At 31.6% G+C, this 27,505-nt stretch overlaps 1 protein-coding gene across 1 annotated transcript in view; it reads right to left on the reverse strand.

The window, feature by feature from the left end:
- PTPRQ (protein tyrosine phosphatase receptor type Q) overlaps positions 1 to 27,505 on the reverse strand; it is a 313,790-nt gene that overhangs the window by 221,522 nt on the left and 64,763 nt on the right. Inside the window, exons 23-27 of the mRNA XM_031941204.1 lie at positions 26,691 to 26,760; positions 16,876 to 17,075; positions 12,757 to 13,006; positions 9,761 to 9,889; positions 7,978 to 8,124 (exon numbers count right to left, since the gene is read on the reverse strand). Coding sequence (XP_031797064.1) covers positions 7,978 to 8,124; positions 9,761 to 9,889; positions 12,757 to 13,006; positions 16,876 to 17,075; positions 26,691 to 26,760 — 796 coding nt within the window. The remainder of the gene's footprint in view (positions 1 to 7,977; positions 8,125 to 9,760; positions 9,890 to 12,756; positions 13,007 to 16,875; positions 17,076 to 26,690; positions 26,761 to 27,505) is intronic.

Genomic DNA, 27,505 nt, shown 5'->3' on the forward strand with positions numbered 1-27,505 from the left:
GAACATACAATTAGTATGTTATATATTTAAAATTTGTGAAACTTTTGTTGATTTTGGTAGTACAAAATGATAAACAGTAATGAACATAGTCACATAATTATAAACAACATTATATGGGATAATCCCTTTGGCACAGCTTCTTCATTTTAAAATGAGGGAATTAATCTCAAAAGTCACTTCTAAATCTAAAACTCTATGATCACCTTCTGAGTGATTTGAGATAAACCTCACGGGGAGTACTCAACATAAAATGTCACCCATTTGGGTGATTAATTTTAAACATGTGTTGTAAGTTGTTTATTCACAATCTGGAACATATCTTCCCCCCCCAAAAAAAATTCCACAATTTTTGTTATAGATGATGGGTAAGATAGAGATGATAAGAATGATGACAGGTCATCAAATAAAAGGTGCTTAGGGATTAAATGGGTGGCTAGCACAGAATTATAGACTTCCATGACCACAGCTATCTTGTCTATTCTTATATGATAAGGAAGAAACATGATTCTAGAATAGTTCTCCTGAACCCAACTGTGATTTTGAAGTCACCAGATCTGCACCTTGCCTTTGAAAATGAAATGAATATAATCCTGTAATCCCTAAAACCATTCCAGCTCCATGCCATAATCTTTTTTCTAAAAACCATGTCAAAATCTTTTGTCTAAAAACCCGGGTGTTCTGAGATGGGAAACAAGAGCAGTTACCCTCCATCTGCAATGGAGACATGTTCCAGCCTAAAATATCCCTATCATTTGGTCTTATTTGACAAGCACAAAATTTGAATGAAAAGTTCTATAGGTAATTTCCAATTTAGAACAATTTAAAATTGAAAGCTAGATTTAAAGCTTCCGACCCATAATTGTGATTAAGCCCAATGAGTTGCTGCTACACTTTCATTCAAGATTTCAGCATGACATAAGAAAGAATTTCCCAATAATCAGAGATAATTCTAAAATATAAACCACATTAATAGGTTGTGCATTCTTCATTTATAAGACATCATAACCTCTATTTGCCCCAGTTTCCTAAAGTGTAAAATGGTGATGATAACTGCACATATTTTGCAGAGTTAGGGTAAAGAGCAGCTGAAATAATCATTGGAAGGAAGGAAGGAAGGAAGGAAGGAAGGAAGGAAGGAAGAAAGAAAGAAAGAAAGAAAGAAAGAAAGAAAGAAAGAAAGAAAGAAAGAAAGAAAGAAAGAAAGAAAGAAAGAAAGAAAAAAAGAAAGAAAGAAAGAAAGAAAGAAAGAAAGAAAGAAAGAAAGAAAGAAAGAAAGAAAGAAAAAAAGAAAGAAAGAAAGAAAGTGTTTTTATTCTACCTTCTAGTCCATTTGAAAACATACTTAAGGCTTTTAATGTAAAACAAAAGGTTTGAATTTTTTTTCCATTTTCTATTTGATTTAACACCTTTTTTTTTTAATCTGTAAGACTAAGTAAATCCGATAGTACTCTGTAAATGTGTTTCTATTTTTTTTCTAAATTGGTAAACTAATTCATATCTTTGTCAAGAAAATCCCAAATAGGGTCATGAAGAGTTGGATATAATTGAAACTACTAAACAATTATGACAATTTTGCACTTAAAGCAATTTACACAGTATCAACTCTTTATCCAACCATTCGGTTCAACAAATATTAAGCTTCTGTTGGATAACTTGATGTAACAGTAATAGTGATTCTCTTAGAGATGTAAGATTTGAGTTCAAATTTTATTTCTCACTCTATTTATGAGACCTTGGACAAATCACTTCACTTACACAGTCAGGCATGGTAGTACAGACCTGTAGTAGTTCCTGCTGCTAAGATGAGATTGACAGATCTCTTGAACTTGGGAGTTCAGGGAAAATATCTGAAATATATTGAGCTCTTAGAAGTCAAGAGCTACAGAACCTCCCATGAAGGACAAACCAGACATGGTCAGAAAAAGGGAGCAAACTGAAATGTTTTATTTTCCTAACAATCCTTACATGAGATAAATATTTCAAGTATTGTTATACTCTCTCCAAAGAGAAGAAATAGTCTCAGGAAGAAAAAAGGACTTGCCTACTGTCACACAGTTAGTTCTTAGCAGAGCCAAGTCTCAGTTCTGGTCTTCGAATGCCAATTCCAATATTCTCTCCCTTTATGTTGCCCCTTATTTCATTGTATGATGAAATAGCCATTTTTAGAAATGTCACCATTTTGTGTGTTGCTATTGCAGAATACCAAGTACCCTAGCACTTTTGCAAAAGTCTCTGCATGGAAGGCTAAAGACAGAAATGGGACCTGTGATTTCAAAGGTATAAAGTACTCGCAGATGGAGAAAGTCCTTCCCACCAATACAAATTGGCCTTTCCTCTGCAACTTCTAGTCTTAGAGAGTTGCCTGGGTACTAACAGATTAAGCAACATACATAGTTTCACATAGTATGTTTCAGAAACAGATTTGAACTCAGATCTTACATCTTTTCAAGTCAGCTCTCTATCCACTATGCCAAGTGGAAGAAATAAGTAAAAGTCTGTTCTATTTTCTCTCTATCCAAGCTTTAGTTCTCAGAGCATTAAAGAGAGGCCAAAGATAGCATTATCATGAAAGTTTAATGTAGCCTCATCATAATGGCTTAAAAATGGGAAATTACTTTCCCTTTTAATCAATCAGAATTTTTTGTGTCAGCTCTATTCCAAGGTCTCTGCAAATGAACAAATATTTACAATCAAAACTATTTATGTAAAAAATCATTTAAACTGATATTTAGCTTAAATGGCTTCTATAAGCCACAGTCCAGTGCTCCTGCCTCAACCAGCATTACCATCTGAAATACTTACTGTAACAGTAGATGGCAAGGGTTCTCAAATTTTAGCAAGGATCTCTTTTGCAATCCACAGTAAGCTCTGTGAATTACTTCCCTGAATAATGTTTTTAAATGAATAAAATACAGAGGATCACAAAAGAAACCAATTATGTTGATGTAAAGATTTAAACTTTCCCCCTACCAATTCACAAACCCCTTAAAATCCATCCACAGACCTCTTGGGGATCTATAGGCCCCAGAGTAAGAACCTCTAGTATACAAAATAAAGTGGTTCTATAAATCCCTGGAAATTCATCCCTTAGGTTCTTCAAGAAAAAAAAGTTATAAACAAATAATCATTTTCTATGGTGGAAGAAAAAGCTAAGTGGATAAGGGAAATGGAGCAGACAGCATGTGTCTCATCTTTAGCAAGACACTTGATCTGGTTACAGAACACATTCTTATAGGGAAACCAGAGAAGTATGGATTAGATCAAACTACTTTAATATTGATACAAAATTAACTAAAGAAAATCAAACACCCAGGATAATTATTCATGGCTCAGTATCAAGTTTGAAGGTGGTATAATAGGGAATCTCCAAAAGTTATTTTTATATCATGTATTTTCAGATTGATAATATTGTTATGCTTCCTCACTAATAATAAAGGAAACTAGTAGCTGCAACAAAAAGACACAAATAGAAAGAGTCCCGAGGAGATTGATTTATAGAAGTAAATAAAATAAATGAGAGAAAAGAAAATGATAACGAACACTATTTAAAGTAAAACTAGCCCCTTTAATTATCTTGCATTATCCAGACAAATCTAACTTCCATTAGTGATGGATTTTGAAAATATGTTCCGAGGGGAAAGGGTGCTAGGAATGAATTCTGAAAACAAAGAAGCTGACAGCCTGGTGTTCATTGTGTTATGCTGGGTTTCATTACTATCACATAAAGACATAGGCCAGAAATCACCAGGGACAGAAATTATCCTTTATGTTATAGTCATGCAGAAACAAACATGAATTTGAAAAGCTCTGGTTTTGTTGCTCCATAACAGACTAGCATCAGACATGATAGAACTCACAAATAATTCATGTCTCAATTGTGTAGGGAGATTTGGTGATATTATTAAAACCATCAAACTAGACCAGAATTTTATGGCTGTCCAGAAGTCATCACTGCAAGAACAGTGACTTAAGTACTGTTTCTTGTTTGCTTGCTTGTTTTTCTTGCTTTTTTCTTTCCTCCTTCCTTCCTCCCACTTCTCATTCTTTCTTTTTTCTTTCCTTAATTCTCTCCCTTCATTCCTCTCTTATTCCTTTCCATTCTCTCTTCTTTCCTTTCTTTCTTTCTTACTTCCTCCTTTCTTTGTTTCTTGTTTCTTCCTATCTTCCCTCCCTTCTTTCTTTCTTTATCTCATTGTCTTTCAGAGGCACCATACTAATATCAGCACACAAAGTTCTAACAGGATCTCTTTTTTTTTTTCCTGACTTGGGACAATTCACCGCAATTTAGGCATACAGTGGCCTAGAGCTCCCAAGAGCTCACCATATTGGTGTCAGGCTTAGCACAGACACCCAAAGACTTTAGCTCTCTTAACAGCTCAGAACTCCTAACTCAAGTGGTTCACCGTTAAGCTTTCTCCTGTAACAAAACTACTAAACCATGATATCTCCCACTTCTTAAAATAGAGCAGTATAGTTTAGACTGTTGATAATAATATAGAATTATAGAATATTTTAAAAGGACTAAAATGTATTATGTTTGAGATGGTTAAAAATCAAGTAGAACTGCAAAGTGTATAGTTAGAGGGCAGTCTGGCCTATCTTAAGAGTGAGCTCTAATTAGCTTATCAATTTTCATATATAAACATATTTAAAGCAATACAAATGGTTGACTCTATAGTTTCAATATTATCTTAAACCATATTCAATAGATTTGTTCATTATGAAAAGTTACATATAATAAAAATATTGTGAAGCAAAAATATACTAGAAGAGGATTGAGCAAAATGCTCCTAAAATTCAATTAAGTTTTTCCTTTATTAAAAGAAAATGATGGTAGAGGATGGGAGGAATAAACAAAGTATAGATGATAGGCTTGTTTGATTCTAAATTTAGAGCTGGAAGGGATCTCAGAGGAGATCAATTCTAATCACTCATTTTACAGATAAACTGAGGCCCAGAAAGGTTACATAAATTGGGCCATGGTCACTCAATTAGTATCACTTAGGCAACCGGGTGGCACAAGTATCTGGGGAGATACAGTGCTGGACCTGGAGTTGGAAAGACAAGTTCAAATCCAACTTTGGACATTTAGTATCTGTGTGATCTTGGATCATTTCCATCTCCAGTTCACTTTTCAGAAGAGGAAATTGAGACAAACAGGGTTAAATGACTTGCCCAAAGTCACACGATTAGTAAGTGTCAGAAATCAGATTTGAATTGAAGTCTTCTTGACTTCAGGCTGTCATAATATCTATTTGACTGCAAATCTAACACTTACTGACCTCTATGTCATTGAAACTCTTCTCTATGTTCAGCATCTGTTCTAATCAAATCCTGTCTGGTATAGTTAAAATATGACAATCTGATTCTCCTTTCTAAAAGGGTCATTAAATTGTGACAATATATTCAAGGCTTCAAGGCATGAAGGCATCTTCTTGACGTGAGCCACCACACTAAAGCTATTATTATTTCTTTTTTTTTAATCGACATTTAAGAAAGTGTTTAATGGCTATTTATCTCAGTTAAACTAATGTTAATAGAATTGAGGTCATGAGTTCATTTCTTGAATGTGAAAGTGATCTTTACTCCTTATTGGTCATATATTGCTGTGTTCAGCCATCTCATTCATATTACAAATAAATGTATGAAGGGAAAAAGAAGACACTAAATTTGCAGATATTAGAGAAAATCTTTAACAAGTGGAAAAAGAAACCCACCTCCCATATTCACACCCTTTAAGGTCACAGCAATGCTTTCAAACAAAAGAAAATTACAAAAATTTTTGGTTCAGATTTCTATGAAATTTTAAGATTAATGTAGTTGTTTATATTTTTCATTAAACTTAGCTCTGAGAGTAGAGACAGATTTTTTTGTGTTTCTTTGTGTATACAGTGCTTAGTGTTTTGTCTGGCACATGATAGGTGCTTTATAAATGCTGGTTGATTCACTAAAAATGCTAGCTGATTAACTTTAAAGAATAGATCTCTTCTTTACTAAATTTAGAAAGCAAATTTTATATGCATATATGTATACAGGTAAGTATGTAAATAAATGGATAGATGGATCTATAGATGTATAGTCATAGATAGATTCATTTCTTCACTGAGAAAAAAATGGTCACTACTTTCAAATATTTGCTGCCACCTAATGGTCAAATATTTAAAATTTTCATCTAGTTGAATTTCTATCTAATATGTCAATTTCCTTCTGTTCACCCACCAAATGAAAATAATTCTTTCTTATTTTCATATATGTTAGTAATTATGTAGTATCTTAAAACTTCTGGAATCAAGTAATTTGCACAATGTAAAACTACTGAAGTATTAAAAATCCTAGAGAGAAACAAAGGCTTTTCAATTGGGATTAAATCCTGAAGAGCCCTTAGAAATCACCCCATCTGATTCTTTCAACAAGCAGATTCTCAAACAAATAAATGACTTTTCTAAGGTCACATACTTGTTCAAGATCATAGAAGTTGTAAATAGCAAAGCCAGGATTAAATCCAGGTCTTTGAACATGGATCTTGACCCTACAACTGAGTTGTAGCTCAAATAGAAGTCTTAGACACTTTCTAGCTGTGTGATTGTGAGCAAATCACTTAATTCAGTTTGGTTCAATTTATTTGTCTGTAAAATGAACAGGAGAAAAATTTGGCAAACCTTTCTAGTGTACTGACCTCAAAGAGAAGGATGGAACTGAAATGACTGAACAACAAGTAATAAAAGTGGAATTCACAGGAGCATTACCCAAGAAAAATAGAACTTCAGTTAAACATTTTACTATATATATATACTATATATAAAATAAACATTTTACTATATACTATATATATATATATATATATATATATATATATATATATATGTCAACAAATCCCAGGAGTGAAGAAAAAAAGCAATATAATTTATCTCAATTATATGAATATATGATCTATTGTAACATTTGTTTTTAAATGTGCCACATATATGTTGTCATCAACTATTTTTAAACAGCTATTTCATATGCAATATACAAGGCAACATTTTTCCCTTTTAGAAGAAATATTAATTTACTTTATCATTGACAGTGTTAATTTTTGTTTATGTAACACATAGAAAAATGTGCATAAAATCTATAGTCATGCTATAAATTAATCCCATAAACATTCTATTATCCTTCGCTGTTTAAAAATTATTGTGGCTGTGTGTGTGTGTGTTTATGTGTTAATTTGGATTTGTGATATCATGTATAGAGATGCCTTCATGAGAAAGAAACTCTGTCCACTTATGCAGGCCTAAACATTCTCTGCAACTAATAATACTGTAAAGTCGCCTGGGGGCATTTGAACCACTAAACAGTTTGCTATACTATAATTGTATTATATTTAGAGATTTGGCATAAATAGTTAATTTGCAAATATTTTAGCAACTGAAAAATGAGGTAATAAAAGTTCATTTCTTTAGTGCTTTAAGATTTTCTAAGTACTTTTTCTATCTCAATTAGACAACACAAATGTTATTCCTGTTCACTGATGAAATAGAGGCGCTAAAAAACTATTTTGCCAATGATCAGTTATGTTATTAAGATGCACGGGGAGGACTGAAAACTTGGTGTCCTGATTTCAGATCCATGTGTTTCATGCATTATACCATACTAACTCTATTAAATTGATAAATGAGGTATAGTTTACAACAGAAGTGTCAAAAATACTATACTAGCTGCAAAATTCTCATGTACAGCCTGAACCACATAAAGATGTAATTAGAAATATTTTAAATGAATAAAACTATAACAAAAATAGATGTCAAATTGTGGTTTTCTAAATCAATATAATGCCTATAGGAATGCATTTCTATTTTACTTGGACATCATTGCTACACTCAGTGCTCCAATATATAATGTTTAAGTCTGCATTCTTTATTTTGCTCACCACCCTAAAATCTTTATATATTTCTTTTTTTAAAAAATTAATTTTTCATATTTTACCATTGTTCTTACCATCTGGAGGAGTGAAAATGGAAAGATTTGACTTGGGTCCAATTCCTGCACTCGTCTCAGCACCAATATATGCATAGTATGTTGTATAGGGTGTCAGATTAGTAAATGTGAACTTAAGGTCTTTTGTGCTATTATCCAAAATATGACCTAAAAAAAAGAGAAAGAGAAAGAGAGAAGATACATATTATAAGCTTATCTAAGTTTGAATGATTATTTGATATTTGATATTATTTGAATGATAAAAATGCTAATTCATGCTCTATTATTCAAATATATACATCTGGGTTTCCTAAAGCATAAAAATAATTATAGCTAATTATTTTTAAATATTATGTTATCAATATAAAATAATGCAATGTGGTCAATAATCTTCCCTGATTTACAATTTTTACAGTTTTGTTTTATGTCAAAGCTTTTGATGATTAGCAATATTAAAAGTCTCAAATTATATTATGGCTATATGATACTTTTGAAATTAAAAATTCCTAAGTTTACAAATACTGGACAGAAGGTCTAGTTTTCTTGTTTTGCTTTTGCAGTTTTTTTTTTTAAATAAAGAACAACCAGTCAAAGGAGAGAAAAATATAATGCTTTAAATGTCTTTTCTTTCTATATAAGTTGTCTCTTTTATTGGAAATAATCACTTGAGTGATGAAAAGTGCTTAAATGTATAATTATCTCCTTTCTATAAGCTATAAATCAAATATTTTTAAAAGTGTACTGTGTGAAAATTCATGCCAGATTTTAATTAGCTGTCAATAAATTTGGATTAACCTATTTGAAAGAAATCCTCTGAAACTAGGAGTAGATGCAAAAACAAGCTCAGAAGGCTAGTAGTATAAGGATTTGTTTTGGTTGAGGACACATATTTATAATGGACTTTGGGTTTTGTTGCTTTTTTTAATTAGTAAAAGTTGAAGGGACAGAACTTAGAACTGAAAAATAAAACAAAATTTTAAAAATATAATGAGGAAACATTTGGGAGTTGTCTTCTGCTGCTACTTCTCACTATGCTGAAATTGTTAGATGTAAAGTTGAAAGCCTTAATCTTTTGCCTTATGCAATCTAAAAATACAGTATTTTCTTTCCTTTGTTAGAGTTGATATTAAGTCTTGCATGATCTTCTTTGTAGTTTCTTGATGCCTAAACTCTTTCTTTCTGGCTGCTTGTAATATATTTTCCCCTTTACTTTGAAACATTGGGTTTTGATGTGACATTTCTGGATACATAGCAGTTCTTTTAGGAGTCTTTCTTGACTCCATATTCAATGATCCATCTACTGCACCATCTAGCTGCCTCCATAAATAATAGCATACATACACAAAAAAAGTACACAAATGTTTAGGAGGCCAAATAGACTCAGCCAATTCCCAACCCCTCTAAACTTTCCAATGATTCAAAATCCATATATTATTAAACACCAATGGTTGTGTCTTTTTATTGTTTAATTTATTAAAGTTCAAAAGCAAAACCACATGAATTTCATTGTTTCATGGTAAATGAGCAATCTGATGAAATGATTGCAGGAAACCTGAGTCTCTCCATTGTTCCCAATCAAGAACAAATGTTCTCAGAGCTATTCTGCTTCATGGCTTGATGAATTAAACAGCCTACATCTTGCACAGCAAAGTTATACTCTCTTTTGAATGAAACGTTTTAAAAGTCTCGAATATCCTTACTACATTTCACTTCCATGCTCAGAATTGTAAATCACAGAAACCTAGTTGCCTTATGTCATGATCTTTCCCCCCAAAAGGTGATCATAAAAGTGTTTCAGGCTTACCAGCTGGGCCATACAGTTCAACTCTATAACTAAATTTTCCTGTTACTATACTTGGTGGATCCCAGGAAATGGAAAAAGAATTTTCTGTGATGTTTCCTGTTGCCAAATTCCGAGGTGGATCCTCAGGCACTGCAGAAAAAAATCATGGATAATAATTGGTATTCATTCATATTAAAGAGTTTTAATTAGCTTTACATAATAGAGATAGGAATTGGACATAAAATTATATTAGTCTGAGAAACTTCCAGATGAAGAAACTTTATTTTCTTTTCTTTTTAATCACTATAAGCTATGGAGAACTCACTGTCAATATATGTCTAAGAGTGTTGCGCTAGAGAGCTGAGAAGTGAAGTGACTTACCAATATGGGTTGGAAGTGGTACTTCATAGTTTCAAGGCCAGCTCTCTATCTGCACTTTACATCATATTGATTGTGAACAGCAAATTTACATAATAGAATATTAAAAAGATAGCAGAGGAAATATCAAATTAGCAGAACATGTGTATTTTTAATTTGAAAAATAAAATTATGGTGAATGGCTGAGCAATTGTGGTATATAAAGGGAATGGAATATTATTGTTCTATAAAAATGATGAACAAGCTGATTTTAGAAAAGCCTGGAAAGATTTATACGAACTATTGCTGAGCAAAACAAGCAGAACCAGGAATACATTATATACAATTACTGCAAGAATGTGAGATGATCAGCTATGAAAGACTTGGTTCTTCTCAGTGGTTCAGTAATCTAAAACAATCCCAAAAGACTTTGGACAGAAAATGCCATTGGCATCCAGAAAAAGAACTAAGGAGACCAAATATAAATCAACACATGCCATATTCACTTCTTTTTTTCTGGGTTTTTTATCTTTTCCATGGTTTTTCCATTTTGCTATATTTTTTTCCTCATAAAGCAATGTGTTTAAAAAAATAAGAAAAAACAAAGAAAAACAAAAAAAGAGAAAATTGATCATCTGTTTGTTATGTTATGTTTTATATATATATATATATATATATATATATATATATATATATATATATTAGCGTATTCTCACCTAGTTACATTCTTCTGGAATTTTCCATCATGCCCAGGATCTTCATCCTGCACCATCACTTCAGCCCTGAATTTCACACCTCCTCAATATTTTCTATTTGTGGGTTCCCTTTCTACCTCTACTTACAGGCTGGACAGTGGAAATTTCCTTGAAGGGTCTCCATTTAGGAAGAATGCCCAGACAAGCCATCTTTTCATTTCATTTCATTTCATCATCTCATTCACTGCAAGGAACTTCTCCAACATGCCCTATCTTCAAGTACCTCTCTTACTTTTCAGCTTCCTCTACTATATTGTCTTTCCCCATTAGGCTAAAAGCTTTTTGAGGGCAGGAACTATCGTTGCATTTCTTTATATCTTCAGCACTTAATACATAATAGGCATTAATGAATATTTGTGGTGATTACTGGCTTTTCTTTAGTGTGGCATGTATCTTTACAGGATATGTTCTATTTACCTGTGCATTATTTTATAATTCAATTTTATTAAGATTTTTATTTCCAAATCAAATTTTAGATACTTTTAAATCAGATGACACTTATGGTTTCTCGAAATATGTCTGAAAAGCAGAAAATAACCTGTATCGAAGTTTAAAACTGATTATGTCATCCTTTTTATTGAGTATAATACATCTGTATTAGACAGATGTATGGAGCTCCTGGTTATCACTGACAATTTTGTCTCATACTAATATTTGGCATTGGGCACAAGACTGTAGTATTCTCAGAATAAATGCATAAATTTAATAAATAATAAATGTTTTTAAAATCCATAAACAAAAACACATAAGATTACAAAAATAACCAATTGTACTAAAACCCACTTATCAAAATATGTTTTGGAAAAAGTTCACAGAACCTAGATTAAGACTTCCTGATTTGGACAATAAAACAAAGAAAAAGCAAAACCTACCAATGGCGAGATTTAGGATTATAAGAATTAGATCAAAGAAAATGGCTTTCAATGTTTTTCTCCTTTTCTTTTTTTCTTTCTTCTTTTTTTAAATATCCTTTATACTTTCTATATCCTCAGTAGTAGTAGAAAAGATTATTATAAATTTGAAGCTGCATCATCAGATGTTATTAAGGATCTTTTGCTTTGTTTTAAAGCAAAACCTCAAAAACAAAGAGGATTACTAAAGGAAATCCAACACAGTAGTAAGAAATCATTTTCATTCAATTGAAAATACTGTTGTTTTATTTTTGTTTTAAAGAGAAACCTCAAAAACAAAGAGGATTAATAAAGGAAATCCAAATGAAAGTAGTAAGAGATCATTTTCACTCACTTGACAATACTGTTTGTCCTTCATTCTTGAAAAGGACCTGACATCAGGGATGTGATGCCATGGCATGCAAGTGAATTGGATTTAAGTGAGGGAGGACTGTGCTAGGTCACCTGCCTCACTTTTCCCTTCACGGCCATCTGGATCCAGTGGCAAGATTTATATCATAATGACTAGAGATGGCCCTGTAAAGATGGGAGACCATGGCTTTTTTAAGCTCAGGTCTTCAACAGATCTCATTTTGACTGAGATTGTACCAATTCAGTGATTAAGACTAAATAGCAATTGAAAGAATCTCCTCTTTTGCTAGTCCAAAAAAAAATCTAAATAAATAAATGAATGAATCTAGAAAGGGAAGGACTCTCAGGATTTTTGGCCAAAGCAGAAATGAATGCTAGTTACATTCAATCTGAATTCATCAAGACCCAAACAATGACCAAGTGACCTAGAACTTGTTGGTGGTCAATTAGAATCAGATTGTTTTTGGCTTAAGACCTGGTCCTTAAGAAAAAAATTTAGTCATAAATAAGTAGGTATGTATATATGTATGTGAATATGTATGTGTTTGTGTGTATAACCTTTTTCTTGTAATTTAAGTCTTACTTCTTCTATCTTTTTTTAAAATCTTCATCCACCTCCTCATTCCCATTAAATGATACTTACCTGATTCTGGAGTTCTGACAATGGTGCTGTCAATGTAGCCTGCTTCTGTAGTAACTGCAGAGACTTCAAACAGATATGTGGTGTATGGCCTCAAGTGGGTTACTACAAAACTGATAGGCTCATTCCACACCGAACTTTTTCGACTCATTGCCAGGGCACTGGGTATGTATGTGATCCTAGGAGGTGATGTAGCTCTACCAGATGTTGGTGAAGGTCTGGTTGTGCTCCATAAAAAAGATTCGCTATTTTCCTGTTGAACAAAATGATTCAATATGAAGGGAAAATATAATAGCGTGACACGTCCATTACCATTTGATATTTACTAAGAGTCAATTATTCTACTAGCCCTTAGCATATGGAAAATGTAGTGTAGTGAAAGAGTACATGACTTGGGATCTGGAGATATAATAGCTAACATTTTTATATTGAATTAAGACTTGCAAAGCTACACCACTTAAAAAATCATGCCATATATATATATATATATATATATATATACACATATGTATATATATATATATATATATAATCTCCTTATATATAATATCTCTGTGTGTGTATATATATATATATATATATATATATATATCCTTAAAAACAGTTTCATACTCAGTAAGTGGACTGAGGACTGGAGTCAGGAAGACCTATTATTATGCTCATTTTACAAATGAGGAAACTGAGTTTGAGAGAAATTAAAACATCTATTAAATGTCTGAAACAGGATTTGAACACAGATTTCTAGATTCCCAATCCAGTGCTCTATTTACCATATCATCTACCAGCTTCAGGTATGGTCAGAGTCCCCTTCCATTCTTTTAAAGTTGTTTGACCATGACTTAAAACATCTAACCTTTTTGAACCTTAGTGTCCTAATATGTAAAATGGAATATATATAGTGTGAGAGACAGTGTGGTGGAGTGCACTGGTCACCAAACTTTTTGATCATATAGCTCAATCACTAATATATACATAGAAAGATATATATATAATTAATGATGTGTATATATATATATTTAAATTTAAGCATATACTGATATATATGTTGACTTATTTATAAATTACATATAATGTTACTATATTCATGATTACGTTTATTCTAAAATTGATCTAAAAGATAAATTTAAAAATAATTAAAAATAAAATAATTCTTTTATATTAAAGTCAGTTGAGAGTCATTGGTATTTATTGAGTAAGGAGTGAACAACTCTATGGAATACTGATTGGAGAGGGGAGAACTGTGAGGTTAGAAGATTGCTTAGGAGGTTACTTTAGTAGTCTAGGTAAAAAAGAGCTTAGCTAATGCTAAGCAAAAAGAAGAGGACAAATGTTAGACATATGAAAGCATAAAGGACAAGATTTGGTAAATGACTGGATATCAGGGACGAGGGAAAGTGAGAAATCAAAGATGAAGTGGAGATTGTGACAACCTGTGTGACTGAAAGGTTGACTCTAATTAGGGAAGTTTGAAAGGAAAAATAATAAAAATAATGACACATTCATGCCTGATCATTCTGTGTGACTCAGTCTATCTTGTCCAAAAAGAAACAGGGGAAGGCAGGGTTATGATGTACCATTCACTATAGTCAGGGCAAAGCCCATTCTTAGTGAATGCCTACAATACCCATGAAGTGATCGAGGGGTCAGGGTTTGGTGTAAAATTTTCCCAATAGACCTACTATTGCTACAAATGCCTAAGAGACACAAAAGACTAATCCTGGACTCAGAAAGGCGGAGTCAGGAATCTCAAGGCAGAGGGAACTGAATTGAGAATTGTTGAGGGATAAGGATAAGTCTAATAAGGAGGGTGGGATACAGCTTATATTTCCACTTTGTTATTGACTGATAACACAGAGTTTGGGGCCAGTCTATGACAATCCTAGTATAAAAATATGGTTTCCAAAGGACCTGGTCCTCACTTTGGAAAGCATTGGTGTAATAGATAAATAACTGAACTCAGAGCCAAAAAGACTTGGGTTCAAGCTCCTCCTCTGTGTTTAACTTCTGACGTTACTGGTATTTGGAATTGGTCAAAGCATTTAATCTCTTGATATCCCAATCATCTCTTTAAGATCATATAAACTGTCCAGCACTGGCTTATTTCTATTAATAGGAGATCCTTTTAGATCTCACTATCCAGATGAAGTAGAGTAAAAATACATAATAATAAGTAGTTATACATTACATAACATTATATGTTATTATTATATGTATACATGCATATCATATTATATGTATTATATATTGTATGCATAACATTTATATGTTGCATAACAATTATATAATAACCAAATAATTACATGATTAAATAAATTGTTAAATTTTCAAATAATAGTTGATATATTTAAATCAAATATATAAAATGTAATGATAATATCTGTACTACAAGATTATTTTGAGGATTAAATAAGATCATGGACATAAAGCACTTTGTCAACCTTAAAAATAAATGTAGACTATTAATTTAAAAAACTCTGTGTCAAGCATTGTACTAATGTATGAAGATACAAAGAAAGGTAAACAAAAACATGGTCCCTATACCCAAGAAGCTTACATTTTAATGGGGGAAACAATGTGCAAATAACTAGGCAATATGATATATGATATAGATGGTTAAATGGAAAGAAATTTCAGAAGAATAACATATAGTAGGCATTTGATAAATGTTGGCTAATAATTGATGAAAATTTAATCTCTAACCTCTAATCAGCTTTCTATAGACCAAATGGAAGTTTTTTGTATAGATAGCATCAGACAAAATGCCTCAAATTCCCAAGTTATATTCATATTTGCATGTGTGTGTGTATTTTATATATATATGTATATGTATAAATGTATGCACAAGTTTATACACATTGGTGTATAAATTATATACACATTTCAATATGTATACATTTATACATAAGCATATATACACAAAGATGTATAAATGCATGTGAATATGTATTTATCTGATTACAAATAAGTGCATATATAGTATAAGATTCTGAGGACACTTGTTCAGCTTAATTTTACCTCCTTTAAATTTAAAATTTGCCTAAGAATTTTTTGAAACTTAATACTTCTTTGATCTCCCTCACCTCCCAATCTTCCTATTATCTGCTTCTACCCTGTTACAAATGGAAGTTATGTTTCCCTCTTTAAATCTCTCATTGTACTTTATTTTGAACCCTCCTATCTAACTAAATTTATAATATAGTCCGTGCCTAAAACATAGTGTTTGGTTAATAAATTAATTGGTTGGTTGGTTACTTGATAGACACTAGTCTATAGACCTTGACTGAAGACACTATGGTCATATTTTACATCACATAGTCACTTCAACTATAAACACAATCCAATAGGATAAGTCAGTGGCTTGTAACCTTTGGGCTACGGATCCTGGGGAGGTTACAGAATTATTCCAAGGAGTCCAAGAATCCAAACATTCTCATTTTCATTTTTAGTTAGCAGACATACCTTCTGAAAGATGAAAAAATAAATGGTTTTCCCACATGAAGACATGATTTCATTGAGGTAATGAAGTCCTCTTGAGGAAACTAGCTCTCCAAATATAGACTGAAAACTCCTCTTCAATTTAAAGACCTATCTTAGACACTAAAACATCGTCACTTAGTCGAATCTCACATCAGTAGAAGAATTGGAAGTCAACTGTTCTTACACTACAATATTATATCTCTTTGGGAAATATTTTTGTTATTATTTTTTGTCTCCAATATTGTTTAGGGTTTTTTTTGCTAACATTTCAATATGATAATGAATAAAATAAAAGAAATTCATTTAAAAGCATTACCAAATTTAATTAATGTCATCAAGATGTCCATCATGATATGCTATGCATATCATCATAAATATTTTTGATAAACAAATCTTAATAGTATGACTGTTATCTTCAAAGAGATTAAAAATATTTTTGGTTAAAAAATAATAAAGGGTCCTTGCTTAATAATATGGCTGCTACCATATGAGAAGAAGTGGGGACTATGAAAGATTTTGACATTAAATAGGAGATCCTTGTAAACAAAAGGAATGAGGAATTATGTCAATAAGGTTACACATTAAATTTAATGAAAGAATTTTCTGGACATATTTAAAATAGGGATACCATTTTATGATACTTACATTACACTCTGGCAACTTCCCTGAGAGAAGATCCTCAACTTTAATTGAGACATCTTTCACTATGATTCCACTTCTTGCATGCTTGACACTTATCTTGAAGCTAGTAATTTTACCATTTGGTTGCCGAGGCAAATACCAAATTAAATTGACTGCTGAATAATTGAAGGTCTCCACAGTGAGATTCACCACTTTGCCTGGAGCTAAGGAAAACATTAATGAGTTATAAATAGACATATTACTGTGAAACTTAAGAAAGAATAAAATTCTAAGTTTTCCATCTTAACTGAAATAATTTTGAAAATATTCAATTAATCAGAAGACATATACTTGGGATATCATTTAAAATTATCCTGAATAAAAAGTTACTCAGAAAAAAGAAAGAAGAAATGCTTTTTTACACAGTAACAATTTTTTACTTTGTAAAAAGCTACCTATCTATTCTAGATAAGTAAAAAACCTATCCATTCTAGTCTGAATCTTTTGTTTGAAGCAAGACTTTTGTGTTGAGGAAATAAATAACTGTCCTATACCTATTCTTTATTATACCTTCAGTAGTTTTCTAATTCCTGTTGGGAAAGATTCCAGATAAGATTCTGGCCTAAGCTGTAGGTGATTTTCCACAAGGTTCTAGGGTCCTGAGCAAAGGGTAAGAGGTTATTTAAAAAAAAATACTTTACTTCATTCTTTAGAGACCAAACTTCTTCTTCAGGACTGAAACTCATAATAGTAAGAGACCAGAATGAGGCATCCCCAATTCCACGATGGTTTCAGTGTTATAATGGAATTTTTTTTAAGTTTATCCACATCAAATATTTTCTAAATGTTGAATATTCTAACATATTTAAAGGAAAAGCAAAACATTTGAGCAAACAGTTGCTTTTGTTTGTTTGCTTTTTGTTTTTGTGAAGCATATTAGACCATGGACCCCTTCTTCCCAAACTTCCTGCTAATGTCTCCCTCTACCTTCCATTTTCTGGAAAGATTTTGATACCTCTCATAACCATCCCCTTGGAATAGACCCAAGAATTGACATTACACTCTAGTCATTGGCTTCTTCCTAATGATTGTAGACAGACACCTGTAAAGTCCTACTTACTCTATTGGGCAAATATGGTCTATTATTTCATTGATTTTAGGGAACTTTTGATGAGGAAATCCCTCTATCAATACAAATCAGCATTTTCTCTGGCACTTATGTGGTAGAGAGCTTCCTAGAGGATAGAAATGTTACATATGTTGTTGAGGTCAGTACATGTTAGAGACAGGACTTTTAACACCGATCTTTCTGGTTCAGACCTCTAGCTTGGGCAGAAAATTATCAACTACACTTTTTCTAGTAATTTAGAAAATGATCTATGCTGCCACTATATTCTCTAGACCTTTGAACATTGGCACTTGATCTATTGCCAAGAATGGAGAATTCATGAAGAGAAGAATACAAAATAATAATGGAAAAGTAGGTAGGAGCCAAGTAATGGAAGGCTTTGAATGCCAGAATGAGGATTTCATGTTTATTTTAGAGGCAATACATAGTCTTTAAGGACCTTCAAGGAGCAGAAGAACAGCCAGATCTTTTTGTTAATATTACTAACATTAAATATGCCTGAGAATTTTGTCTTTTTATCTAATTCTAATTACATGGAAATAAAGTAAATAAGCCATGTAGGTAATTTGAGCATAATCAACCCCAAAATACATTTAATATTTAATGATGCATTTATACCTTATTTTCAGTAAGGAAGAACAATAAGAATATAAGTGAGGAAATGACTTTTCTCTTTCAAATGGAAATTATAGCAACAAACAAGGAGAGCAGCTTAGTGTAGTAACTAAAGAAAAGTTTTTGAAACAAAGACCTCTGACACATACTATCTATGTTACTTACCCTGAGTGAGTTACTTATCCTGTCAGTGTTCTAGGTAACTCTTAAAAGAGTCTAGGCTGCTAGTTAGCACAGAAATATATTTTGCATAACTTCTCTTTCAAATTGCTTTGAAGGAGGAGGGAGGGATAGAAAAGAACAGGAGAATTTGTATCTAAAATTTTTTTTAAAGGAAGGTTAAAAACTACTTCTAATTGAGAAATGTTTAATGAAAAAAATTATATATATATATATATATATATATATATATATATATATATATATATAATTTTAAGAGTTTAAGTTGAAAAGAAAGTACCAAACTGTATTGGTAGAGGGAGTTGCCCCAGCTGGAATTTTCCCAAATGAATGAAATCACCTATCAGTTCTTATCCAACCTGTAAGTAAATATTTATGAAGAAAAAGTATCAATATCATTTATATGGGCCAGAAATGTACTGATAAATTACAATTTTAAGTGTATAAAAATGATGGAGAGATGGCATGATGCCACTAGAGGAAAATAGATATATGATCTGAAAAATATGACAGGTCATTAGTGAAAAAAGAATGAAGCTGAAATTAAGCCTTTTACCTTTAGTTTTTAGTGAAATTAGTTTTAGTGAAATTAAGGTTTTTAGTTTTAAGACACCAAAAGCTTAGTCTGGAAAGCAATTTTAACAGTATATATAGATAATCATCCCAAAATTTGACAAGAAACTATATGAAATATTTAAGAAGTTTAAATTAGGATCAGGGAAAAAAGTTGATATGAGTAACATGATAAAAAATTTAAATTATATAATAGATGCATCTGATAATAAGAAGATAAGAAAATGAGAAATTCATGAAGAATAATAAATAATATTCTAATATTAGTTTTTTATTATAATTAATTATTATTTATTATATTATTATTAATGTATTATATATATTATATATAATTATATATTATATTAATATAATAATAAATAATAGACTAAATGAAAAGGAAATGGAATTTAGCATTTAACAAAAATATCAAGGCTTTAAAAGTATATGAGATGATGTGGCATAATATGTAGAAAGTTAGCCTCCAATTTAGTACAATTTGAGTTCTAAACATGGGATCAGGAAGATCAGGGTTTGAATGTTGCTTTAGACACTAACTTTGTGACTCTGAGTCTATTATGTTCTCTGGATCTCAGTTTCTCTGTCGTCTGTAAAATAAATGACTTTGATTAGATGGACTGAGGTCCCTGCTACCTCTAAATCTATGATTTTATCAACCCAAGGCCTACATTTAGCATATATTAATTGAGAAAACCTGAACAAACCATATAATAGGTCAGTGCTTCCAGATACCACTTTGAAAAATACTAGTTGTAGAACATGTGTCTATCTGTAACATACAAAGGGAGTTTTCTCAAAAAATAATTTCCTACACTGATTAAAACATAATCCCAGAGTGTTTCTCCAAAATAAAAATTATTCTTGGTGAAGCTATCACACATTTCAATAATCCAATGATTTACAATTTACATTGGTGTGGTTCCTCTTTTAAATGGGCAGAAGACAGGTTCTCTATAACTTACTAAATAGATTTTGAGAGTTCTCACTAAAAAAATAAATATATATATATACATATATATGTGTATATATATATATATATATATATATATATATATATATATATATCATGATCCTGTGGTCAAATTGATGTTGAATCTCTTTGGTCTTAGCCAGGTTGGTGCTCAGATAATATACAGTCAGACTCAGTTTTAATTTAAGTCTTTCCACTTTATATGATTTGCCAGAGTTTGTATTTCTCCGACATAATATTGGGCCACTTCTACAGAGAATCACAGAATTTGAGAGTTGGATTTCAGCAGCCTTCAAAGTCCAATTCAACTAGGAAATGAATAAGCATTACAACACAGCTAAAGTAAATTGCCCAGTTTCTGCTTGGAGACCTCCAAGGAGGAGGAACCCATCACCTCTAAAAGCAGTTCAATTCACTTTGAGACTGTCTTAGTCATTGGGAAGTTTTCCCAGACATCAAGCTTAACTTTGCTTATAATTATTATTATTAAGCAATGTAAACTAATCACTCCTGATTCATTGAGGTTAAGTTTGAAAAAGGCTAATACTTATTCCACAAGACAATCCTTAGAATATTCTAAACAGCTCTTATGCCCCTCCTGAGACTTCTCTTTTCCAGGATAAACATGCCAATTCCTTTATTTGCTCCCCATATGACATGGAGTAAAAAATCTTCACCATTCTGATTGCATTCCTCTGAATGCTACCAATGTGATCACTTCCATCTTAATTAACATCCCTACAATTGAATACAACACTACAGATGAAATCTGAATAGATGAAAGTATAATGGAACCATCACCTCCCAATTCTTGAGAGTTATATATCTCTTAATGTGTTATTCAGTAGATTATGTGTTATTCACATATCTCTTAATGTGTTATTCAATAGAACAAATTACCAAGGAATTAATTTAGAGAACTAGAAAAATTAATAATAATGAAATTCATGTAGGGGAATAAGGGGTCAGGTGTCTCAAGGAAAATAATAAAAAAACAGTGAGAAGAAAGGTCTACTAGTATCAGATCTTAAATTATCCTACAAAATAATAATCATCAGAACAACTTACACTGATTCAAAAGAAGAGGTCAATAAATAGGACAAATTAGATGTACAACATACAAAAGCACATAAACACAGTATCATTAAGTTAATGATATATAATAATAAATCTGAAGATAATAAGGATTCAATATTTAACAAAAACTGACAATAAATCTGAAAATCAATTTGTTGTAAATTAGATATAGTCCAACAGCTTATATCATATACTGAGATGAGCTACAAATAGATATCTGACTTGGGTATGAGGCAATATTTTAAGAAAATTAAAGAAGAAAGAAAGATATTACCTTTCTAATCTATGTGTAAGAAAAAAGTTAATAATGGGGATCACAGAAAATAAAAGGAAGAACTTTAATTACATAAAATTTAGAAGTTTTTGGAATATAAAACCAAAATCAAATCAGTTAAAATTAGTAGAAGATCAGGTAACTGGGGAAAAGTTTTTGCAATATATTTCTTTGATAAAGGGCTTATATCTAAGATATGTAAGGAATTGAGTCAAACTTATAGGATTCATTCCCTGTAAAATAAATTATCAAAAGATATGGAAAGGGAGTCTTCAAAGGAATAAACCTAACCAGTCAACAACTTCATGTGGAAAAAAATCCAAATTTGTAATTAATAGCTAGACAAATTAAATTATAATTATAATTAAATTATAATAATTATAATTATAATTAAATTATAACTATAATTAAATTATAATAATTATAATTATAATTAAAGCAACTCTGAGATTCCAACTTAGGCCTATCAAACTGCCACTGACAAAGATGATGGAGGATGGGGGGAAACCATGACAAATCTTAGAAAGGCAATGGGAAAAAAGATACACTAAAGCAATGATGGGGCTGGTCCAAGTGGGATTATCGGTAGAGCTCTGAATTAAGACAGGGACATTTTGGAATTTTGCCCCAAAATCACTAATCTAAAAACACTTTCCCCCAAAAATCTTGCTACTATGTGTATAACCCCAAAGAGATGAAAGAAGGAAGAAAAGTGCCCTTATATACAAAAATATTTATGGCTGATTTTTTTCCATAATAGCAAAATCCTAGAAATTAATGGAGAGCCCACCTATTGTGATTCTGAATAAATTATGATATATTAATTTGATGGAGTATTATTGTGATTATATGAGTATTTTGGGAGGAAACTCGGAAGATCTCTATGAACTGAAGAAGAATGAAGAATGGAAAGAACAAGTTATACAATAATCACTACAAATAAAAACAAATCTGAAAGATTTCAGGTTTTTTTTTTACATGTTGTTTCTGAGATCCTTATTGAATATCTAGTCTTAGATATCAAAAAATCCATTTATAATGAAGAATTGGAAGAAAAATAAGACAAGGGTAAATATGTAGATATGGAAATAATCTGTATAAATCTGATGATTAAATTTATGGATGCTGATGAAATGCCAGATTTTTCTATAGCCAAAGGTAAGGCTTTCCATTTATCCCTATTCAATTTCATCTAATTACATTTATTTAGCCTTTCAAGATCTTTTTGGGCCTTGACTCTGGCATCTAATATGTTGCTAACTTTAGGTTATTTGTAAATTTAATGAGTGTTACATCCATTGTTTCATGTAAATCATTGATAAAAATGTTAAATAATATGGGTAAAGCACAGATTTTTGGGCTATTCCACTGAAGACCTCTTGATATGTTGATCTTTACCATTAAAGATTATGCTTTGAATCTATCCAATCAACCAACTCTAAATCTAATTTTATCTAATCCATTCCTATTTATCTTTTGTACATGAAACAAGGCATCTAAGCAGGAATTTGGCAAAAGCTATAAATCAGTCATTCTTAAGTGTTACAGAAACCTTCTCCTTCATTGGCTCCTACGACATTTGGCTTTGTTCTTATTTCTACCTCTGCTTCCTTTATGGTTACCTCCACTTTATGGTTCATCTTCTCCATATCCCTCAATTTTTGGATAGGGCTGTACTCAAGAGTTTTTCCCATTTCTCTTCTCTCTACATATGGTTTCTAATTATAATTTCATCTGTTTAATAGTTTCAAATATAATATAATTTCATCTGTTTAATAGTTTTAAATATCATATCTGTTCAAAAAACTTTAATATCTATATATTTAGGCCTAATCTCTCTTATGAGTTCCAGTCTTATATCTTTTTCTTCTGGCTAGACATCTCCACCTAAATGCTCTGCTAATGCCTCACAAATTAACACATCCAGAAATAAACTCATTATCTTTCCTCAAAAAACGATTCATCCTGCTAACCTCCCTACTTCTACTGATAGCAAAAATCAAAGAGCAAACCTGTTTATAAGACTATTATGTTTCAGGTACTTGGTTAAGATCAAAAAGACAAAAGTGAAACAGTCCCTAGCATAAATAAAATCTTATACTCCAATGTAGGAAACAACATGCTCATATATATAGGAAGATGCAAGATACATAAAAAGCATAAATAAAATAGCTTTGGATGGGAAGCCATTAGCAGCCAGTTAGAGAATAACAGAATAAGCCTTATATGTAAAAATTACATTTGAATTGAAATTTGAAAGAAATTAGGGACTCACAGAAGCACAGATGAGAAGGAAGAGCATTCTAGTCATGAATTGCATTGCACAATCCATAGCAAAGGCATGGACTTGGAAGAAAGGGTGTCAAATGTGAGAATCAGTAATTAGACCAAGATAACTAGAACAAAGAATGCACGGATGGGAATAATGGGTCAGGAGACTATAGAAGTAGAAATATTCCATCTTGTGTAAGGCTTTCAAGGACAAACAGAAGAGTTCATGTTTGATCCTACTCCTGCAGACTAGAGACCTCAGAGTTATGTTTGACATGTTTTTCTCTGTCCCTCTAAATATCGATTGGGGATCTTTTGCCAACTCCTATCTATTTCAACTCTGCAATATCTCTTATATGCATTTTTTCACCTGCATTCATATATCACCACCTTATTTTAGACCTTCATTACTCCTTTTAGACTATTGAAATAGATTCAGAAATTATTCCAGTGACTAAAGCCTCTCCTTTCTCCAAACATCCTTCACTCATCATAGAGTAAACATGATTTAAGGCTTATTTTATTCCTGGAATTGTCCTGGGTTCAAGGAGCAGGCAAAGAAGATGAGATGTGTATATACAGAACTATATATTTAGTTATTTGGTTATAATCTCCCTCCTTAAAAAACTCCATGAAAGCAGAAATGTTTTCACTTTTCTTTTTATCCCCAACATTTGCCACAATCCTGGAACATAGTAAGAATTTGTGCCTGTGGACTGACTAAATGAACAATGTTTAAAACCCCCAAGCTTTGATTCTATTCTATTTTTCCAGCTTTATTTTTCACTATTCTCATTAACAATATTCCAACATTAATTTTTCCCCAATATCTTTTTAAATTAACCTGGAACTTAAACTACCAGAAGACTGACCTGTTCTGCTATATCTTCCCTGTTCTTAGCTTGCCTTTTTCTGTTGAGGATACCACTAAACTTCCAATGACCCAAGTTCACAACATCTACTATGTTTAGATCACTGTATCAAGTTCTTTGAAAGATACAAGACTTACATTAGACAGTCACTGCTCTTGAGGTGCTCTTAAATTAGTAAAATAGAATTTAGAATTTAGACTAGTAAAATAGAATTAAAACCTAGATTGAATATTTAAATGTATTGCAATAGTTTTATTTGTACATATTTTAAATAAATTTATGTGCACATATTTTCATTAAAATCATTGTAAGAAAATGTGAAATATTTTATTCACATAGTGTTAATAATTTTCTGGGGAATTGCTTCACTGCTACCTTAGGAAAAAAACATGGATTCTAATCCTATCCTTGACACTTAATAGCTGTGCAATATTGGCCAAGTTACATAACCTTTCTGAGCTATAGCTTTCTCAAATGTAAAGTGAAAGATTTAGACTATATGGTTCCTAAAGTCCCCTTATATCTAAAATGATCTTTTGAGTTTATGAATCTATGACATTCTAAGCCTTAGAAAATTAACAAAAGAGCCTCATTCAGCTTTTTTGTGAATTTAAAAAGAACATATTGAGATGAAAAAATTTCATTGAATTGAAACAAAGTATTAATTAAAATTAGAATAAATAAAACATCTTTTATTAACAGATGGTGAGCTTAAAACAATGCAACTAATTTAAAACATTTTTACTCAATAGAAAACAGTGGCTTAAATTTAAGTTTAATGTTTTATTATGACTGTCTTTATTCAACCAAAACATTTTTCCACCATTGAATTAAATTCTCTAAACAGGGACAGCTCTCTCTCACTAATTTCAGACTGACTGATTTCTAGCAATGTATGTTAACTTATTTAATAAAATCTCACTAAAATACTATGCCACTATTCAATGGGATTTAGTAAAAAGTGAACCAGTTTTGGAAACCATACTTTCTAAAAAGTTCTCCACCATAAGGCAGATAGAATCTTAATATTAATCCTTAAGATACATCTATAATAAAGAAACTTATTCCATCCTTGAAAAGATATCTAGGAATACTCATTCTGCCAGTGAAGATGACAATTAATTTCTGATTTAACAAACAGAATTTCACTTTCAGATGACTTGCTGATCTTTTCCTTTTGGGCAATTAGTAGTTGTAATATATACATATACATACATATATATATATATATATATTTTAAGGAATAAAAATGCAGAGAAAGATAAATATTTTGGGAGATGACCTGTGAATTTGTTTTGCTTGACTATAGCTATCTAGGGGAAGTAGGAGATAGTGAAAATGGATGCTTGTAAATTGAAAAAAAATTTTTTTGCTAAAAAAGGAAGGGCAGCTAGATAGCACAGGAGAGCTAGGTGGCATAGTAGATACAGTGGTAAAGTGGTAAGACTGTAATTAGGAAGATTCATCTTCCTGAGCTCAAATCTGGTCTCAGACACTAGCTATTGTATGTTATTTAACCTATTTGCCTCAATTCCTCATCTGTAAAATGAGCTGGAAAAGGAAATGGCAAACTACTCCAGCATCTCTGCCAAGAAAACCCCAGATGGGGTCGCAAAGAGTAAACAAATGAAAAATGACTCAACAACAACAGACAGTCACATACCTCTAAATGATTAACCTTTACTTTCACATGGTTACAAAAAGATTTTCACTCTATGTATTACTAGCCAAGAAACAGCAATATTAGATTCCAATGTTCATAAATGTTATCATTTGGGATATCAGGCCAATGTCTGATTTTTTTAAAGTCACTGATGACAAATTAAATACATATGTAATTAAATTAATTTATATTAATGAATGGTTTAGGAGAATTACCACTTTCTGCAGTTTGGAAGAGAAAGGGCTCACTAAATATCCCAATACCAGCACTGTTTTCAGCAGCCACCTAAAATAAACGAAAAGAATAGCATATGAGTTGATTATAAGACTGTATATCACAACAACTTTAAAACTCCCAAAAAGAAATAGTAAAAAAAAGTGAAATCAAAATCACAAAAATATCAGGTTTTTGTTTCTGGTTCTTTCAACACTCACAATTTTGCAATGAATAAAAATAAAGCCAACCCTAGGCATGAGATTTCTACAAGTCAAGTGCAAGGTATATCTCACTTTCTCCCATATAATTTTGGGTAGGGCTAAATCTTTAATTTCATTAATATGGGGAGATAAAAGTGAGGTATATTCTCCGTCATTGCAGATTCCCAAATACACCTTCTTTTCAATCTGTAGTCTTATGGTGTTGTCAATGGTATTGGCAGGTTATGACTTTTCAAGAATCCCATGTCCAATAAGTATCAGAGATGGCATTTAAATCCATATATATCTTCCTAGCTCCAAAGCCAGCTCTCTATCTATTGTACTGAACTACTTCTTATGTCATTGTACATTCTTCTATAATTTAATATTAAAATATTTCAAGAAAAAAAAATGTGCAACATCAAGCATTGCCAATGGAAGTCAGTAGCTGATAGTTATGTGAAAAAAAAAAAATGAAAAGATAGTGAGACTCTGAAATTCAAAGGTAGAATCAAGGGTGCCCAAGAACTTTGAATTAAGAAATGCAAGAAGCCATATTGAGAAGCTTTGTCAGCCTGACTAAGGAGAAAGTTTCTGATTGCTGACTCCTCCTT

Source organism: Sarcophilus harrisii, chromosome 5 (genome assembly GCF_902635505.1).
Source record: "Sarcophilus harrisii chromosome 5, mSarHar1.11, whole genome shotgun sequence".
In the NCBI taxonomy this organism is placed as follows: Eukaryota; Metazoa; Chordata; class Mammalia; order Dasyuromorphia; family Dasyuridae; genus Sarcophilus; species Sarcophilus harrisii.